General features: G+C 37.6%; 1 protein-coding gene across 1 annotated transcript; it reads right to left on the reverse strand.

The window, feature by feature from the left end:
• Positions 1-792: 792 nt before the first annotated feature.
• On the reverse strand, positions 793-17,446 carry LOC132791291 (protein dissatisfaction). The gene is made up of 5 exons (XM_060800159.1): positions 17,364-17,446; positions 14,418-14,501; positions 14,189-14,350; positions 2,437-3,926; positions 793-1,608 (listed from the first exon to the last, which is right to left on the reverse strand). Exons 1-5 carry the CDS (start codon positions 17,371-17,373, stop codon positions 1,126-1,128), a joined length of 2,229 nt encoding a protein of 742 aa, XP_060656142.1. The 5' UTR covers positions 17,374-17,446; the 3' UTR covers positions 793-1,125.
• Between the last annotated feature and the right edge of the window lie 2,252 nt (positions 17,447-19,698).

Genomic DNA, 19,698 nt, shown 5'->3' on the forward strand with positions numbered 1-19,698 from the left:
TACTCTGCTGATACATCAAACCATCGAAATGTAAGAGACAAATCATACAGAGAATACGAGAACATTTTGTGCGTTTGACCTGCGGCAAAGTTATTTTTTCATTTTCCACGATTTCTAAACGCGATTTTCCAGCAAATGTAACAAACGAAAAAAAAGTGAAGAGAACGAGAAATGAAAGAACTCACAAGAGAGCAGAGGGAAATTATGAGTTTTGAATTATGTACACAATGAAGTGAGACTAAAGTTGGTCAGATCAGGATATGCCAGGGAATAGAAGACCGAATAAAATAATTTACAATATTTTTATGATGAACAATATGTAACTTAAAATCACAGTATCTAATAATAAATACATTTATAAGTAATACATTTTTTTCTAGATTTTTTCACTTTAAAATGATGTTAATTGAATCCAAGTTAATTGTAATAATAATAAATGTATTACTTTTTAATTTAGTTGGAACTTAAATTATAATCATTATAGTTGAATCAAAGCTAATACCGAACTGTCTCTTAAAGCTGTAATACCCTCCTGGTAGGGTATAACAAAGCCAAAACGTGATAAAGGTAAAACAGAAATGGGAAGTGGTTGGGGCAAAGCAAGGAGCGGGGGAGTCGGGGAGATGTTGCTGCTGCAGGTCAAGGGTGCGGCGGGAGGATTGCAGGTTTGCCAGGTTGCCAGGTTGAAATAACATGAGCAGTTTTAGAAAAGAGACGACAAAATGTCGAATGAAAGATAAATAAAGTGCATGGCGGAGGAGACTAAAAATAAAATGTTAGAAATAAAAAAAAAAAGAAATCGCGAACAGAGCTATAAATCAACGTGAAAGCAGCCAGCGGGGCTGGGCTGGCCTGGGCTTGGGGGCGTGGCAATGTATCTATTACATGAACTTTGTACGCTGTGAACTGTCGCAGCTGCAGTTGTCGAGTCGAGTTAGCAATTTTTATTTTTCATTTTCATTTCGTTCCTATTTTTCTGCTTCCCATTCTGCTTCGTTTTTCATTTTTAGTTGGAGCAAAAATATTTTTGCAAGTGACAAAAATTGTTGCCGCTTAAATGCAACGCGAATCGATTTTGATTACATTGGATGCCCAACTGCATCCTTTCCTTCCTCCTTCTTCGCTCTACTTGTCCACCTGGGCGGGCTCCATGGTGTACATATCGCGCAGCAGACGAGCAATGGGCACATTCCCGATGGTCTCCTTGAAGAAGAGCGCCTCGATGGTCGACGCTCGTATCGTCCGCAGAGAGGGAAGCAACAGAAGAAGACGGCCAAAGCGTGTCGCCTGGCGGGAGTAGCGAAGCCTCACATGATCCGAGAGTATGCACTGCGCCTGATCCTGCAGCATCTCCACCGGCTGCACATCGCACAGTCCAGCTGTCTCTGGAGCAAACAAGGCAATCGCCTTCATGCAGCCCACTTCGCTGCCATCGGGCGTGATCTGTCGGAAGCGGCAGAGGATCTCCTGGATCGTCTTCATCTCCGTCTGCGTCGCCTCGTCCTGCAGCACGCGCTCCTTGATCAGCGGCGACTCGAGTATCGGTGTCAGATCTAAGGGTATTGTCCATTGGGCAAGGTTCAGCAGAAACAGCTCCTTCCAAGACTCCTGCAAAATAGAAACAAAGAGGAGATTAGTGAGATTGAAAGGAATTTACATTATTTTTTTATAATATAGAAAGTTAATAATGGATTTATAATTTAGAAGAATATATGCTCTAAAGAATTTTAGTTTAAACTATATCAGAAATTAGTTATTAATACTAATGATTTAATAGAATTATGGCTTAACGATTTATTATAACTTAACATAGATAACCAAATCAGCTAAGTTAAACATTTTTATAATGGTGTCAATGTATATAATAAACTAATGAAATATTATTTAGAGCTATGCATATCATTTAAAAATATTCATTCCTTTTGAGTACTTGAATAAATTTTAATTCCTTTTACAAGCAATAAGATTTATTTTTTTTTAATTCAAACTAGCAATACTTCTACAACTTCTACGGGGTGAAGATCTCTCAAATAGTATTTTGATACAGATAATTTTTATCAGATATCACATGATTCTAAAAGAGCGATAATTTGTTACATAAATAAAGAGAGAGATAAAAATGAAGTTTATAAAACCAATAAAATATTTATATAGTTTTAAGAATAATATAGATAAATTATAGTTAGCTAATTTAGAACTTTTCTTTCCTTAAGTTTAATAGTATTTTTAACTTCTACATTTGTTAAGGCATTGTATATTTAATTGCATATAACGTATTTCTTTTTCGTTAATTTGAATGGAAAATTATTCTGTTTCTGTTGCTCTTTCATTTGTTTTATAAATGATAAATTATAAATCAACAGATTTGGTTGCTTAAGAATATATTCAAAAAAACCCTTACGATTAATTTAAATATTAATCGTGGGTTGTACACACCTGAAGCAGCAGATGCTGATCGTTCTTGGAGAGTGTCTGGAAGGGCATCAGACACTTGACCCAGCGCACGGCCATGAAGAGCAGACGCGCCGTCGTCTCCTGGAGCATCTCCCAGGAGAGGAGGCGCGAGTCGAGCAGCTGCTGGGGCAGCGGAGGGGGGAAGAGGAGCGCGTTGTGCTGCACCTGGTACTGGATGAGCTCCTGGCACTTGTCGGGACTCAGCAGCAGCTCGAGGAAGCCATTGGAGGCGTGGCAGCCGCTGCTAGCACGAGGGGCGGGCAGCGCTGGCGGAGGAGGCGGAGTTGGAGTTGTGGGCGTTGGAGAGCCCGATGTGTAGCTGTGTTGTTTATTATTGTTGTCACTGTTGTTGTTGTTATTATTGTTATTATTATTATTGTTGTTGTTATTGTGATTGTTATTGTTGTTGTTGTTGTTAACGTGAATGCTGTGCATGAGGAGTGCCGCATTGCTGGGCGGCGTTGTGGCATTGTTGATGGTCTGATGCGAGGCTTCGCTGATGCAATAGTTCGAGTTCTGCGGCGGATGCGGCGAGGTACTCGAAGCCGCCAGACTCTGGGAGTCGGTCAACGTGGGAGCTGGCGACACGCTGCCAGCACTTAGCGGAGGCGAGGCCGATGGCGAAGGCGTCTCCGTCTCGACATTCACGCGAGGACTCTCGCTGCCCAGGCTAAGACCTCCGTCGCCGTCACCGTCGACGTCGCCACCTCGACCGCCAGCGCTTCTTGAGCCAATGCTCGATATCGATTGAATCGAATTGCTGGGCGAGGGCGAGGAGTAGTTGTTCTGCGCTGTGGGCGTGGCCTGTGCATAAGGTCCCGTTGAGACGACAGCAGCCACCGCCGTGGCCGTTGCCGCCGTGATGCCCGGCAACTTGCTGGCCGCCTCGGCAATCAGATTGTGATGCAGCAAATGAGGTGGAAAGGTCATGGCCACCGTTGAGGCACCAGCAGCTCCACTCACATGCCCATTGCCACCGCCACCGCCATTCTGCAGCGCTGCATGTGGCGCTAATACATGACCATGGCCAGGATGATGAAATGCCGTTGCATGCGACGCCGTCTGCTGGCCAGGATGTGTCGTCTGTGACTGCACTTGCACCTGGGTCTGAGCCTGTGCCTGCGTCTGATGAGGCAGCGCATTGGGTGGAGCGCCAGCAGCCAAATGAAATCCACCAGGCGGTGCATGTGTCGAGATGTGTTGCGTGTAGTTGAATGAGGCCGACACATTGGTCACCAACGAGACGGGCAAGTGACCGCCATGGTGATGATGCAGTCCAGCTGCAGCTGCTGCCGCCGCAGCTGCATGATGAGCTGCTGCAGCATGTGCGTGATGGTGATGATGATGATGGTGGGCATGAGCATGGGCAGCGGCTGCATGGTGAGCTGCAGCTGCGGCAGCCGCATGATGGTGATGGTGATGCAACTGCGGATGCAGTTTTGGCTTCCGAGGACCACGCTCGTGCTGCACAGCTGAAAGAATTCAAAAGGTATTAAAAGTTAAGTTATATGTTGAAAAACTATTATAATATGTGATGACTTTTGTATTGTAATATTGTCATAAATATAAGATAATTTATATTAAAATGATACATATTGAAGTTGAATCAACAAATCAACGAAGTGAAAATCACGGATATCAACACCTCAATGTTTGGATTTCTTTTCAAAAGGACTTAAGAGTTTAAACTATTTCAATATGTGATGAATTTTGTATTGTAATATTGTCATAAATAATATAAGATAATTCGAAAGGTGCATATTGAGGTTGAATCAACGAGCAACGAAGAGAAAATCACGGATATCAACATTTGACATTTTAATGAATGGATTTCTTTTTTAAAAGGAGTTAAAAGTTTAAAAAATTGTACAATATATGAAAAATTTTGTCTTAAAAAAAATGTTTGAACTACGATTTAATTATATAATCTTAAATATAAGACAATTCTTATTGAAAAGTTGCATATTGAATTTAAATCACCAAAGTAATGAAGACATGGATATCAACATTTGAACACCACAACAGTTAAGAGTTAAAACTGTTACAATATGTGAATAATTTTGTCTTAAAAACAGGTTCGAACTACGATTTAATCATAGAATCATAAATATAGGATAATTCTTATTAAAAAGATGCATATCGAAGTTGAATCAACAAAGCAATGAAGCAACGAAGTGAAAATCACGGATATCAACATTTGAAAAACCTTTTCCCCCAAAAATGTGTTATGTTATGTTCTTTACATTATTTTGTATTCAAATTATTGAATAATCTTTTATGTACTGCTTTCCCTTAAAAATCTTTCATATTCTATTGCTTACTTTGCAAATATATTTAAAGAAGAGTTGTAAACAACTTTTTACATTCAAACAAGTTTAAAGATTTCAATAGTTTTGCTTTACAATGTTTACTATCGCTATATATACTATACTGCATTTATATTCCCCAATATCAATAGCAATATATTATTATTAATTATATTAATATAATATTATAGAAAGTTAAGGGCAACAACTTTAAAAATCGAACCGAATGATGATTGAAGTTTAAGATAGGGGACTTGGGCTGTCTTTTTTTTTGCTGATTTGCGGCTGATTCGGCAGTTACTGCGTGCGTGTGTGTGTGTGTGTTTGGGTATGTGCGTGTGTGTGCGCGTGTGTGAAAGATGCTGATGTTGCCTATCAATCCATGACATTTCGATTGCTCATCCGTTTTGCATAAAATCAGTTCAAGTGTGTAATTGCGTTAATCTGCTTTTAAGTAGTTAAATAAATAAAGTTAATTTGAAAGATACTTTGCATGGCTTTCTTCTCTTTTTTGTTGGCCACCCAGAAAAACTTTGCCGTCTCTTTGAAGTGTGAGTTTGGACTTATCTGTTTGACGAACTCAAATAGCAAATAGAAAGTAACACTTGTCTGAGTGTGTGTGTGTGTGTGTGTGTATAAGTCGCTTCTTGAGGCGCCCACACACACACACACACACACATACACATCTGAATAGAAGCAGGCATAATAAACCGATTATTAAAATGCGGAGATACACAGATGCAAGGATACAAAGATACAAAAGTCCTGGGACAGGTCTGGTCGTGTGAACTGTTGCATATGCCCCAAGCCTGGACCAGGATCGAGTTCATTCGCGTCACAGACACACTCACACACACACACACACACATGTTTGAGTGTGGGTTGCTGTCATGACTTTTATTTGTTTGTAATTAAATGTATCTATAGCATGTGCATGTTTCTATCTTGTTTCTTGTGCGTGACGCTGCGCAAAAGGGGTGACATTTTAATCCGCAGCTAATCGCATGTGTGAGTGAATTCGTGAGTTTGTCTCTGAGTCTCTCTCTATCTTTCCATCTCTCTCTCTCTCTCTCGCTTTTCATGGAAAGTGACTGCAGCCACTTGACGGCCTCTGGCTGATGGCATTGCAAACTAGCGCCAGAAAGTATGCAACAGCAAAAAAGCAAAGCTCTCAAAAGATCACAAATTTCAATTAAAGAAAATGCCAAACTCATCAAATTTTTACGCTGCGGGTTAAGCGGCATCATACAAACTTGCGACAAATTTCACCCGCGAGAGAGAGAGAGACTCCTTAAAAACTGCGGTCTGCACGCAAAAAAAAAAAGAAGGAAAGTTGAGAACCCAAACGAAAAATTGTAACCCAACTTCAAGTGAAACCTTGAGCACTTCTAACCCTTTGCACGCGACACTTTTATGCTACTTCTCATCCTTCGGGCAAACAAAGAAACGTGTGAAAAAGGCAAAAAATTAACGGGCATAAGCAAAAATTAAAAAACATATAAAACAGTCCTCATTTCCCTCTCATTCACTTTTTCTCGCCTGCTCGAATCTTCATCCATCTTCAACTTTTCTTGAGGCGACGCCATTTTGTTTTCGTCGCCAAAGTGCGAAAGTTGCGTCAAGAAAGAAGAAATTAAGTTCCAACCAATTTGATTACTGGAAAAGTTATGAAATGCAAAATGCAAAAGTCGTGTTGCCTTTTTTATGCCTGCAACTTGAGGCGTTTTTGGGTTCGCTGCTCACAGCCATTTTGAGGTTAGGTCGGATGCTAAATATCATGAGCAAAGGTCAAATCTCTGAGTGGAACAAATAAATGGAGAAATAATAAAAAATATGTATATATTTAAAAATATAATAATTTACAGAAATAACTCTATTTGAAAAAAAAGTTTGTATAGAAATAATTTTTGAAAATCCTAATAAAATATTACATAATATTAAAATCAATGTGAAATAAAAAATGTTTGGTTTCTATAAGAAAAATAAAAATCTATTTTATGTATATCTCTAATATTATCAACAACCATAACTGAATTTTTTAAATTTTATATATTAAGAATAAATTATACTAAGAAAGATAAAATATACTTATAGTTTCTCTAAATATATATTCGGTAGATCTAGTTTTATCGAATATTTTTTTAATATATTTTCAGAGATTTCTTAAATATGTTGTTTTTTTTTTATAAATTTGTTGATTCTTCAAATAGAAAGAATTTCAAGAATTTTATTCCGTCACTTTTATTTTATAGAATAGTCTTAAACACCTGGAAAGACTCCCAAAAAGTGCTGAGTTGATTTGAAGAAAAAAAGGTACGATGAACAAATCTAATTAGCAACTCATTACGCATCCTCAGAGCGTGGAGAGCAATAAAAACACAGTGTGCAAGGAAAAGCAAAACATATTGACCGATTTGCTGAAGCTAATCAATTAATTAGGGTAGAGAGACGTGCGATGGTCAGAACTAGGCGGGGGTGAAGTGGAAAGAAGTGAGTGAGAAGTGAAGGGAGCGTGAACTACAAACGCATGGAAGCAAAAACAATTATGTCAAAACAGGGGACGGGATCAGAAAAACGAAGGCAAAGGCAAAAATGTCAGAATGCCAGGGCAAAGAAATACGGTAGAAAAATTAATGATAAGTGGCAGCGCGGAGAGCGGAGACTGGAGAGAGGAGCGAGGAGAGAGTAGAGACAAAGCGCAAAAGGCGAGTGAAACGGATGTTAAGCAGCTGCCGAATTCCCAGAGTTCGCAGCGACTTCACGACCGAGACACGCAAAAATCCCAATGAATGATCATCAACCCGAGGCCCACATTAATGGGTAATGGACAATGGACAATACTGAATGGTGAATGGAGAATGGTGAATCCTGAACGTTGAATGTCGAATGGTTGCGAGTCGAGCTCGTAAGCTGAAAAGCGCGAAGCATCATCGCTGCAATCGTAACAAACATAATGAGTGAAGACAACATCCGGGAGCTTTATGTTTGCTCGAGTAATAACGTAAAATTGCGCAAGAAATGTACAAAACGCGTATTTGGCAGGCAAATGAAAAGTAAATAAGGCAACACACCTAAATGTTCTCTTTTTTGATTGCCGAGGAGGGGTGAAAAGAAACCGTGAAATTGCAGAGAAAAAAAATAAACACTTGAAGTGATTCGATGCGGTTGGCAAATGGCGATGGGGTGTTTTGGCTCGTGCCCTTCACCCCTCACTGTCGAGAAGGAGAGAAGAAGGAAGGGGGGAACGGGGCTTAAGATGAGCATCGCATTTGGCTTAGCAATTGTAAAGTGCATAATAGTGCATAATGGGCATTGTTAATGCCAGCTCAAGCACCTCATAGCCACAATCCACAGCAGGAGTCCAAACCAAGCCAGTCGAGTGACAAATTGATGTCTCGATAAGCGTTACAGTTTGTTACACATTTTACCTTATTTTGAGATGATAGATAAACATAAAGCCGCATATTATTGACTGCAACAGCTGTGGTTCTTCGTGGAGAATTTAAACTAATCTTATAATAAACTTTTGAAGAAATAAACCGATTTCATTTTAAAGATTGTGTTCTATGATTTGATTAAATTGTTCAGCTTTGTAAAGTATATTTGAACTCTTAAATAGTTACTGGAATTGTAATAGAACTAAATGTGTATATTTCTTAAAATTATTTAAAACTTTAATATTGGACTAAGTTTAATATATTATATAATGCAATTGTCTAAAAGTTGCTATTTATAATATTGTTTGTTACTACATTACTACCACATAAATTTGATTAATATTTTTGTAATTCATTTTCATTTATACGAATGCAATTTTCACAAAATATTAAAGGTTCAGTATAAAATATCAATGTATTAAAATTCTCGCACATTAATTTCTTTTAACAAGTATTAAGCGGCAATTAAAAAGAATAATTACAATGTATTTTAATATTTTGTACTCTTTCACAATTCGCTTGCAGTTTTATGCATAACTTTAACTTTCACCCAATTGGAATATTTACAATATCTTTTTGCTGGCTGCACTGCTCTTCCATCTCTTTCTCGCTTTCTACCACTGTCTCCATCTCTGTCTCTGTCGCTCTGGCATTGGGAAACATGGTTCAGGAGGCCAAAGGCTTTTACGCTCTGACTCTGTCAGCAGCGCCCAGTGAGTGAGTGATTTTAAATCCGCTTTTAATGTTGACACTGACACTTTTGTCATTCACACAGACACACTCACACATGCACACACACAGAGACGCACGCATATTGAGGTACACACACATGGAGTGTGGGCTGGTGTGAGTGCCGTGACACATGCAAGCCAGTCGCATTTACATGTCGGCAGCTCGCACACTGCCTACCAAAAGTGTATGCACATAAAGTAGTAGGCTATAATGTCAATTAAGAGCGACACTGCAGTTCGCATACACACATGTCGACACATGTACGTGCATGTGTGTGCCTGTATGTGTGCATATGAGAGGGCGCCTGGCTTTCAGTGCCCTGCAGTCATGTGTAAATGTGAAATGCGTATACGTAATATGGCGGACACAGTGCAGCGAGAGGCTTAAAAGTTTTGCAAATAAATAAATATATCAATCACATAGACACTGTATATATATTAATATGTATACTCCCTCAGATATATATAAACACACACAAAATCAATACGTTTAAATGTGGTCATGAAATTAGTCGCCATCCAGCGCCAAAAAGTCGACTATACATAGACAGACTCACAAGCAACAACAACAACAACAACAATAATAATGCGAATATCAACAACGTGGAATGGCAACAATTGCTTCAACTGCCTGACGTTCCATTTAGAGAACCGCAAACGCAGACGAAGACAACGAGCTAAGTTACAACGCAGTCTGTTGACAAAAGGGCTTAACTGCCCAAAAGTATGCTGCAAAATATACCTTATACACAAAGATAGAAGCAAGAGGAAAGGGAATGGGAATGGGAATTGGAAAACTAACAGTCGAGTGCGAACAATTTCCATTTGCAGTTCCTTTTTCATTAAACTTGCACTTGGCTGATTTTATTGCAGCCTTTTCTGACTATTTGTTCTTATTTCTCGTCGTTGTTTTTGTTGTTGTTTTGTGTATGGTACAAATGTTGCTTGGTTCGCTTGAAAGGTTTGCGTTAAGCGTTTTGTTTGACATTAGCTTTGCAAACTTTTCGATTTGCCGAAAGTGCTAAAGTTAAAATTCTACAGCTGTATGAAAGTGAAATTAGTACGATCGATAAACAGCCAAAGAAATTGAATGAAAATAATATAAAACTGAATGGAATTATTTTGGAATATGATATAATAAAAGTACAATTTTATATTCCACTAACAATTTTTACAAATAATATACCATAGACTACAAAATATAGCAGACTATTAACCAAAGCAACTAACACCCAGTAGCCAAAATGATTTCTTAAATACATTTTACAATTTTTATCTGATTGCAACCAAAATTCCACGGCTGTATATTTGATATTATATTGATCGTCTGTTGAAGCTGATTAACTTTATGGGGTCGGAGATAACTCTTTCTGCATGCACACATTACATACATTTGCTGGAGGTACAAAATCATAATACCTTTAAGTACTAATGTAATATTATAGTGTTCTTTAAGCTCTTTCCGCCACTCTGCATAACTAAATGATCAGCTTAAGGTACAAATTGTAATAATAACTCAAATCATAAGTATAATATGAATTACTTTTGTTTTCTCTACGCCATCATTAGAGCTCACTTTTCAGCTCATCACGCAGCCAGTGAGACTTAAGGACCAAGCAGCAACAACAACGACAGCACACGCAAACGCCCAGAAAAGGACATTTTATTGCTCGCTTTTTTATTTTGCTTGTGCGAATGGGATTTGGGAAAGCGACACAAATCACTCAAAATGAAAAATCCGCTTAAAATGCCGCGTAAATATTTGTAAAGAAATAAGAAAGAAATGGAAGTAGATGTGGAGAAGACAGAGAAGAGGAGTGAGAGGTGGAAGGTTGGTGGGGGGGTGGGGGGACATCATCACTATGCGTGAGATGATGCTGACACTTTGTTGGTATACAAATGCAAATACCATTAAATGTGACAAGTGGCAACATAATTTGTTAAGGGAATCTCGCTTCATGTCTTTGCTTTCTTTTTTTCCTTCTTCTACTTTTTCTTCTCGTTCCCTGCACCCTCTGTCCGGATATTAGCATACAAAGGAGCCAAACATTTATAAGGCAGGAACGAGATGGCAAACGAAATGTGCGCCGTTTGTCATATTTTCACGTAATAACTCACTTCACAATACACCTATCTCGCTCACTCTATCTTACTTTCTTAGTCTGGGATATTTTCGAGTTTAGTTTCGCTTTGCAACACTACTTTCCGACAGTTGCCAGCACTTGTCCGTTTTTCTAATTAACTTTATTGGCAACGTCGAGAAATCACACAATGGCCCAACGAGTCTAAAAACTGTGGCTAAATAAACGAAAGACCAACTAAAAATGGCTAACCACATGCCCAAGCTTCCTTTCAAACCCCCTCGGGGGGGATGTCGGGAAAAACAACATCCAACTACTCGCATGTTTGTCAGCCCCAAAAATATAACACAAACGTGCCTTGAACGATTTTTGTGGCTTTTTTGCTTTTTGCTCTAAACAACAAAAGCACTTTGTCTGCCCAGGCATCCTGACGTATCCTTGCGCTGGGCCAAGGGAAACGCTGCTCAAGTTCGAGTTCCAACAGTTGTTGGTGTCAGTCTCCTCCTCTCACTCTTTCTCTCTGTCTCGCTCTCTCGCAGTCTTTGTGGGAGTGTGTTTATTGTTTATTTACGGTAACCAGCCAAGAAAAACCCCAAAAAGGCAGCTAACATGGGGCTTTGTAGCGGCAAACTAAGAAAATGCACAAAGAAAAAGGACATGAACATGTTCGGTGACGCTTTCGCACGCCCCAGGCATACCCTAACAACTGAGGGTTAAGTACAATTATCGTGCAGTTAGAGTAGGTTTGAGAAATTGGCTATTTGAAAGAAATTGGATTATTTAGCTATAGTGGGCTACCTTCGAGTGTTTCAAATCTTTCAACAAAATAATCCTAAATTAAGTTCTTGTTTTCAATTTACTTAACATTTAATATCAATAAAAATGAAGAAAATAGAGTTATTATATCTAAAATTATACAAATTGTTTTCCACTTTTGTGCTGTAAAAATACTTTAAAATACTTCAATAGATTAGATTAAATATTTAAATCTTCTTCTTTTCGAATATTGGCTTACTCTATAAAACCTTTTTGTTATCTACCTTTTATATATCTACCCATTCTTATTTTAACATATATGTTTAAACAATTTTTTAAATTCGAGAAACATTTGAATTTGTTTGTTAATTTTCTTTTACCTTAACTTACTCTATATAGAGCATTTAATCATTGGCTTTTTGCACTTTAGCTTTTCTGTTCTATCGCTTTTATTATTGTAGCTTTCGATATGTTTTTACGTGTGTTTGTTTGCTATTGTTGTCACCTCTGCGTGCGTTGTTATTGTTAGCCAAGTTTCAAGGGCGTTAACAATATTGCCTGCGTATCTTTTGCTCCAGCATAAACTAACTTTGTTTCTGGTTCATTTCAATCCAATTCATCCATCTATCTATCCACCCAAAAAAAAAAAGAGAAGCACTATTACCCCCTGACGTGACGTCTGTTGGATTTTGCAAGTTCTAAGGTCTAAAGTCTGACGTCTGACGTCTGAGTTTGGTATCATCATTTGATTGTCAATACATTTTAGTCGCATTTTCTGCGATGGGATAATGCATGTAATCCGCTATTAAGTGCACATTGTCAATCGAGCCCCCCGCCTCCGGCTCCTCTCGTTGCTCTCCAAGCCTCTCTCTCTTTCTCTCGGCATACAGCTCCCCTGCTCTCCTCTCCTCTCTTCCCCACCCTGAAGGCGAATTGCGTGTGAGAAAATCTGCAACAATTCTCACGCTGTTGTCGTCCCTTCTGGCTGCTGTTGCTGCTGCTGTACTTATTGCTGTGGTTGTTGCTGTCGTTGTTGCTGTTGTGCAATGAACCCCTCAATCGTTGATGCCAAATGGTAAATTGTAGCCATAGAGCTATACGAGCTATACGAGCCATAGAGAGAGCTATAGTCGATGGCCTTCCATGTTATGTGTTTTTATGCTACATTTAATGTTGGCTTAAGAGCTTTAAAGCTAGCATTGTTGCATTGAGTTGTTCTCCGTATTCAATGTCGTCCTTGTTGTTGTCGGGTTTGGGTTCACTCGAATTGCTGTTGCGTATGAGAGCGGTCTGTAAAGTTTGGTCAATCGCATTGGCCAAATAAAGTTCCAAACACTCGCAACAACAAAACATATTACTAATATGCAAAATCATTTAGTGACTCAAGGAAAACATTTTCATTTGATGTCTTAGTTGCCGGACATAACTTTGAATTGAATTATGTGTGATACGAGAAATAATCGTATAATCGGAAGATTAATGAAGTAACTAGGTGAAGCGATTCAAAAAAATACCCTTTGACATTTTACTGTTGTTTCATTAAAGGTCTAGCAGTCAAACAATAAAGTGTATCAAAACTACTTTCAACAAAATTTAATTCAAATTTTAGCTAGATATACTTCAAAGTATATCAAATAATTTCAGGTAACAATTTACGTATTTGAATTATCTATTACAAATTTTGTTTGTCTACTAAAAATTATTTTTATACGTATAGTATAGTGTATTTATTAGTAACAAGTAAAACTATAAAATTGAATTTTGAATGGAAATTTGCTGATAAAAATCCTAATTGCGGGACTTAAATATTTGAGACGTTATTACTAATATATTGCATCCAAATAATTCATTAATAAGCACATCGCTCATACGCAATGTGTTACGTATACTAATCTAACCTTCACCAATTGAAAAATAATAATAAATTCAGTGCTCGTTTGTTAAAGCAAATAAATGTGACAGCTTCACAATTAAGATAGAACGAAACAAACTTGACTGTATTCAAACATTATAAAATTTAAATTGAAGTAAATCAAAGTCACGCCTTCACTTTCTATTGTGTGGCTTTTGAGTGGCAAATGGTGAAAAGAGGTGGAAAGGTGTCTGCAGGGGTGCGCATAAATTATAATCAGCTTAATGACAACTACATCAAGAATCAAGTGGCATCCACTTCATCAGGCCACAGCCGCAGGGAAGAAGTCGTCGAGTCGTTGCCAAAAGTGTGTGGCACCCAAAAGCCTGCGGCATTTTGGTTTTTCCAGTTTAATGTAATTTATGCCAAAGCTTTTCCCGGCAAGCGGCAAAGCGGCGAAAGCAGCCCCAGCTAATTTGCTGCATAATTAAATGAATTTTCCAAGTAAAACAAAGACTTGTGGGTGAACAACGACTCGAACTCTCCAGCAGCTCCCACTTGTCTCACTTACCGTCTTTATTCATGGCCGATTGAAAGCATTTGGCAAGACGACAGGCACGACATTGATTCCTGTGAGTCTTGTCCACAGGACATCGACCCTTCAGATCACCGGTCGCCTTGCAGGTGTAAATGCGATTGCGATGAATGCTGCGCTTGAAGAAGCCAGAGCAACCTAAAAAGCAAATACACATAGTATTATATTAATTTCATTAAACGATTAGAGAATAATTCAGACTTACCATCGCAGCTATAGATGCCATAATGTTTGCCTGAGCTGCGATCCCCGCACACCTTGCAGGGTATATCCAGCAGACGATCGCCGGCTGTTTAGAAAAATATATAAAATTATATACGTTTACTTCTTTAGTATTTCACATATGCAAATGCAAATATTGTGAATATATGTTAACACATTAAAATATAAATTTCGATTATAACAAAAAAATAAAAGGAATTAATAATAAATTAAAGATTATCCACTTTACCACTTTTAAATACATATTAATATGGAGCTTATATTATTATACAAAACTAAAAAATATAATACAAAATGATATAAAAAAATTAAAAGTAATAAGTAATGAGTAGGTATGAATGGATATTTTAGATCGTTTTAAGTCCGCTGTATTTATTTGTAGAAAAAAATGTTCATAGTTTTAGATAGTAATTCAAATATATTACACTTCAAAATATAAACATTGTTTGGAAAAAAGAAATAAAAAGTAATATTAAATTAAAGTGAATCTACTTTACCTATGTTTAAATATGTACATAATAAGCTAATATTATTATAATATATATAAATAAAATAAAATAATATAACAAAATAAATAATACAAAAAAAAAAAGGAAAAGTAATGAAAAATAAAAATTAATTAATTAACTTTGATTTGGTGAAGATCTTTAAGTGCAAAATGATTTTATAATCATAAGGTGACAAAGCCAAGTTTGGTCACGTACTCAGGAAATGCAGTGCAAGGGCTACAAAATCGCATTCTACCTGCTAATGAAAATGTTTCTCGCTTTTTGAATTAGTCAAACTGTCGCAAAGTGCTGCGAACTCAAAGAGATATCTGCAACATATCCGCATATTTAACTTATATTAAATGCTAAGCTCGGCCTCAAAGCTGGCTGCCCTTGAACAAACACATTGCAGCACGCACAAAAGGTGCTGCATACTTTGCGGCGCCCTCGTTGGCGAATATTTGCCTGCTGCGTATGTGTGACTGTTTCTGTTTGTGTGTGTGTCGCGGATTAGCAAGTGAAAATTGCACAAAGCTAGCAGATAATGCGAGTTATATGGAGACAGGCCTTTACTTTACCCCCTTCCTTGCGCTCGTCTCTTGGAGTCCCTTTTTGGCTGGCACGCTTCACAAATTAAGTTGAAAACTCGGCACTTGTCAAAATAAAACGCGCCCAGTTTCGATTGTTTCGCTTTGTTGAGGGATAGAGGGGAGGAGTGTGAGGAGAGTCTTTGTCCTGTGACATTTGACATATTGTCAACTGTTGGTTTGGTTGGGTTTCGGTTGCGAGCGACGCGTGTTGCCAATTTTCACACCCTGCGCATCGGCAATTGTCCGCAACATGTTAACACCTCTCGAGTGGTTGTGCGTGCCCATTTTGCAGTCACTGGCCCTGGACCCTCAGGGGTTGCATAGGCCATAGCCCTCAAACTCTTCTGTCATATATTTATATACTCTTTTTCATCGAATGTTTTCTTTTTTAAAATTTTTTAGTGTTGATTTTAAATGTTTTTGTTTATTTATCAAGTTGCGTCAGTTTTACTCTGAAGCGAGTTGTGAGTTGTGCTTTGTGTGTGTGTGGGATACAACAAAATCTTCTGTTAAACTATCAACCATACAATATGCTTTTGACTGGTATGAAAATCTCGGCATTGTTTTTATAGGCTAAAAAGGTCGCCAGTCCAACTTTATTTGGGTGTGAGCAGACGTGGGATTTAAACGATTTAACGATTTGGTCGTGGGAACTGCAAATTAGGTCTACTCTATTGCCGCACTTCTTTTTAAGTGGATCTAAGCCTCAAGTAATGCATACAATTTGTGGTGATCGCTAAAGATTGATCTACATTTAAATTATATTCTTAGAATAAATTAGATTATTTATTTAAATAAGCTATGAGTTAAATTATATTACAAGTATATTACAAGTGCATTAGTTTATTCATCGAAAGAACTTATTAATTCAAATGAATCAGATTATTCAATTAAAGAACTTATTATTTAAAATTGATCAGAATATTTATACAAAAAAATAAAAATTTGTAACAAAATCGAAGTAAATCAAACTTTTGTAAAGTCAGTGCTGTGTTCTTTAAATTAAGTGATATATTTTTGCCTCATTTAGATTGTTTAGGATTTCATATCATTAATAACAAAAGTATAATTAAATAAAAATATGCTCATATTGTCGACTATTAAATCCGTATTGTAGATTTGTTACAATACAGTTCGTTAAAGTAAACGTATGCGGGTAAACCAATATCAAATAAATGTTATGATCCTAATTTTTATATCATTTAAAAAAAATTGCTAACAAAATATTCAATTAAATATCTGAAGAATGCACAATTACAAGTCATATTTGGCGGTGGAAACTTAAATATTACATGGATATTAAAACCACGAATAAATATTAAACCACAAATTAAAATTTTAACGTACAATTACTAATATTAATCTTTATAAGTAATCGTGAATATTTTATTTATTGTTAGCTGCGAGAATTTAATTTGTTTAATAGTAAGTTGAATTGAATCTGTTTTTTTTTTAATATAACATACTTTATTAAAAGTCCTTTATAACGGTCTACTATTAAGCAGAGAACATTCCTATAGACATGCTATTGAAATAATTGATGAATACTTTAATAAAATATTTTGAACTTAATCGAAGTATTTACAATTTAAATTAGGGAGCTGAACACATATTTATTTATGTTTTATTAATAATGGAACGCTAGTGAAGTGAATAATAAAACTCAAATAAAATTTAAAATACGATTAACAAATTTTATAGTCAATGTATTTCAATTATTGCTCACGCCACAGATTTTTAAATATACAAGTATTTTGAATTTTGTGTTTAATTTACTATATAGAGACTAAAATAATCCCGTCGCTTTGATAGAGCTTTCACAACTACCGTCGGCTTTCGATTGAATTTTACCTGTGCCCATTTTCCGTTGATGGAAATATTTAAACCCTAAAGTATCCAGCGTGCTGAAGTTGTTGAGAACTTTGAATAACACTCGAAATTTGCAGATTTAGTTCTGTTCTTTCAATCAGTATACTATAATATAGTATTAACAATTTCACTTTGTAATGCACGAATTTTGTGTTGTCTTTCGAATAAGCACACGCGAAAAATGTTTGTTACATTTGCCGACGCAAAGGACGACGTCGCAGCTGCGAAGCGGATGCGGATCGTATTGGCTGACGGACCAACTGTGAATGGCGCAGCACCAGAAGCTGTGGCAGAAGCAGAGCCAGAGTCAGAGTCAGATCCGGAGCCAGAGCCAGAGCCAGAGCTGAGCAGCGCAGACCGCCAATTACGAAAGTGAAGCTGCCAAAGGAGAGGTCCTTTTTGCAGTCAATTTGACAGGACGCAGAGCAAAGCCAAAGACAGCCACCCGCCACCCGTCGCTGCCTCTGTCGCTGCCTTTGCCACTGCCACTGCCACTGCCACCCACCCCCCTTTAGACGCGACACAAAGCCACAACCGTGGCACAGGCAGCAACGTCCGGGAAATTGAAAAACACAGAGCACAGAAAGAACACAACGAAAAAAAATAAAGCACCCGAAACCGAATGAGGAAAATGGCAATGCGAAGCGAAGCGATGTGAAGCGTTGGCAGCGAAAAACCAAAACGTCGACGAAAAAGTCGAAAATTTACGAAAAGCTACAAAATGTTACATTTCATCCCTTAGAACGACGATATGGGACAGAGCACAGTGCGCGACGTGGGGGGAGGACGGAGGACAAAGCAGAGCAGGGAAGGACAGGACAGAACAGGACAGGCGGGCAGCCAACCGGAAAACGCCCTTTTTTCTGTGCCTGCCGCCTGATGCGATTACAGCAAATGAGGAGACTTCCTGCCGTCCACCATTTTTGTTCTTTTGCCCCATGCGACACGCACACACCAACACACACACACGCATACAAATATACATATATAGAGTAGTATGTGTCCTGGCCACGCACACTGCGACACATTCTGTGGCTTTCAACAATTCACCACAAAATGTCAAGAATGATGAAAAGCTAGCGCAAGAACGAAGTCCTCCTCATCGTCGACGTCGTCGTCGCTGTCGTTGACGTTAGCGTTGGCGTTGGCTCCGCTTTGCGTATGTATTGGTAATGGCATCTGTTGTCCTGCTCTGTGCACGCCATAATCTCCCTCTCCTGCTCAGTCTCTGTCTCTCTTGTGCACGCTATTTCGCTCTCTCTCTTTCTCTGACTGTCTGTATCTCTCTATATGTGCCTCAGCAAATATCTTTGCCGCCGCTCTTCGGGCTGCTGCCTCGCTGGCTTCTTCTTTTTTTTTCCTCTTTTTTGCTGGTTCGTCCTGCGCTTGTAGGCTGTCGGATTATTAGTTCTAAAGTCAGGATCTCAGCAGCAGGGGCTCTGCAAATTATGGGGCATATGCCGCAAGGTGATCAAAATGGCAACACTTAAGAGTAAAAGCATTTTTTTTTTAAATCAAGTAGTTTATCTACTTATCATTAAAGGCTAGATCTTAAATGCATTTACTTTATAAAGATGTATTAAATAATAATTTTTAGTTAAAAGTTTAAAGTTTTCTGAATGATAGAAATATAATGGAATTCTTATTAATTAGTTCCAGAATATTCAATTATTAACTGGTACGAATTAATAAATTTAAATACCCTTTCATTAAAGTATGTTTGGTTAATATAAAATTTGACAAAATTAAACTGAAGAAGAAAAAACTTACAAAAAAGAATACAATCAAAAAGAATACATTTCGTCAGACTAGTTTGTATTATAACTATATATTTTAATGTGATCCCAATCTGAGAGACAAATAAATATTATTATCTATAAATCCAAATATTATTTACGGTTAGTAAGATAAAAATAAAATTCTTAAAATTTTAAGTAATAATTTTTTAAAGATAACTTTGTTATTCGTCTCTCAGCTTTCCTTAGGATACGTAAGGATATTTCATATGTGGGATATTAACATATACGGCGATATATGTCATAATGTGTTTGTATGTGCTACTTTGTATGTGTATGCGTCGACAATTTCGCAATGGCGTTTCCTGGGCTGGCACTGGCTAGTTGTTGTTGGTATGTTGATAGGGGTTGATTTACTGACTCTCATCTAAATTGAAATGACTTTTGTGACATTGTGTATTGGTTGCACACACACACAGACACACACTCGCATGCACATAAATGAGTGCCTTCTCATATATAGAAAGAGAACAATAAACAGGCAGAAGACTACTTAGCGGACTATATCTTATATATTATGG

The sequence above is a fragment of the Drosophila nasuta genome, chromosome 2L (assembly GCF_023558535.2).
Source record: "Drosophila nasuta strain 15112-1781.00 chromosome 2L, ASM2355853v1, whole genome shotgun sequence".
NCBI classification, from domain to species: domain Eukaryota; kingdom Metazoa; phylum Arthropoda; class Insecta; order Diptera; family Drosophilidae; genus Drosophila; species Drosophila nasuta.

What these genes read in the sequence shown, in the direction of transcription:
- LOC132791291 (XM_060800159.1), bottom strand. An exon ending in TGGCATCTATAGCTGCGATG is followed by an intron (nt 14,351 to 14,417) that starts GTAAGTCTGAAT and finishes TTTGCTTTTTAG; the next exon opens with GTTGCTCTGGCTTCTTCAAG. An exon ending in ATCAGCATCTGCTGCTTCAG is followed by an intron (nt 1,609 to 2,436) that starts GTGTGTACAACC and finishes TCTATTTTGCAG; the next exon opens with GAGTCTTGGAAGGAGCTGTT.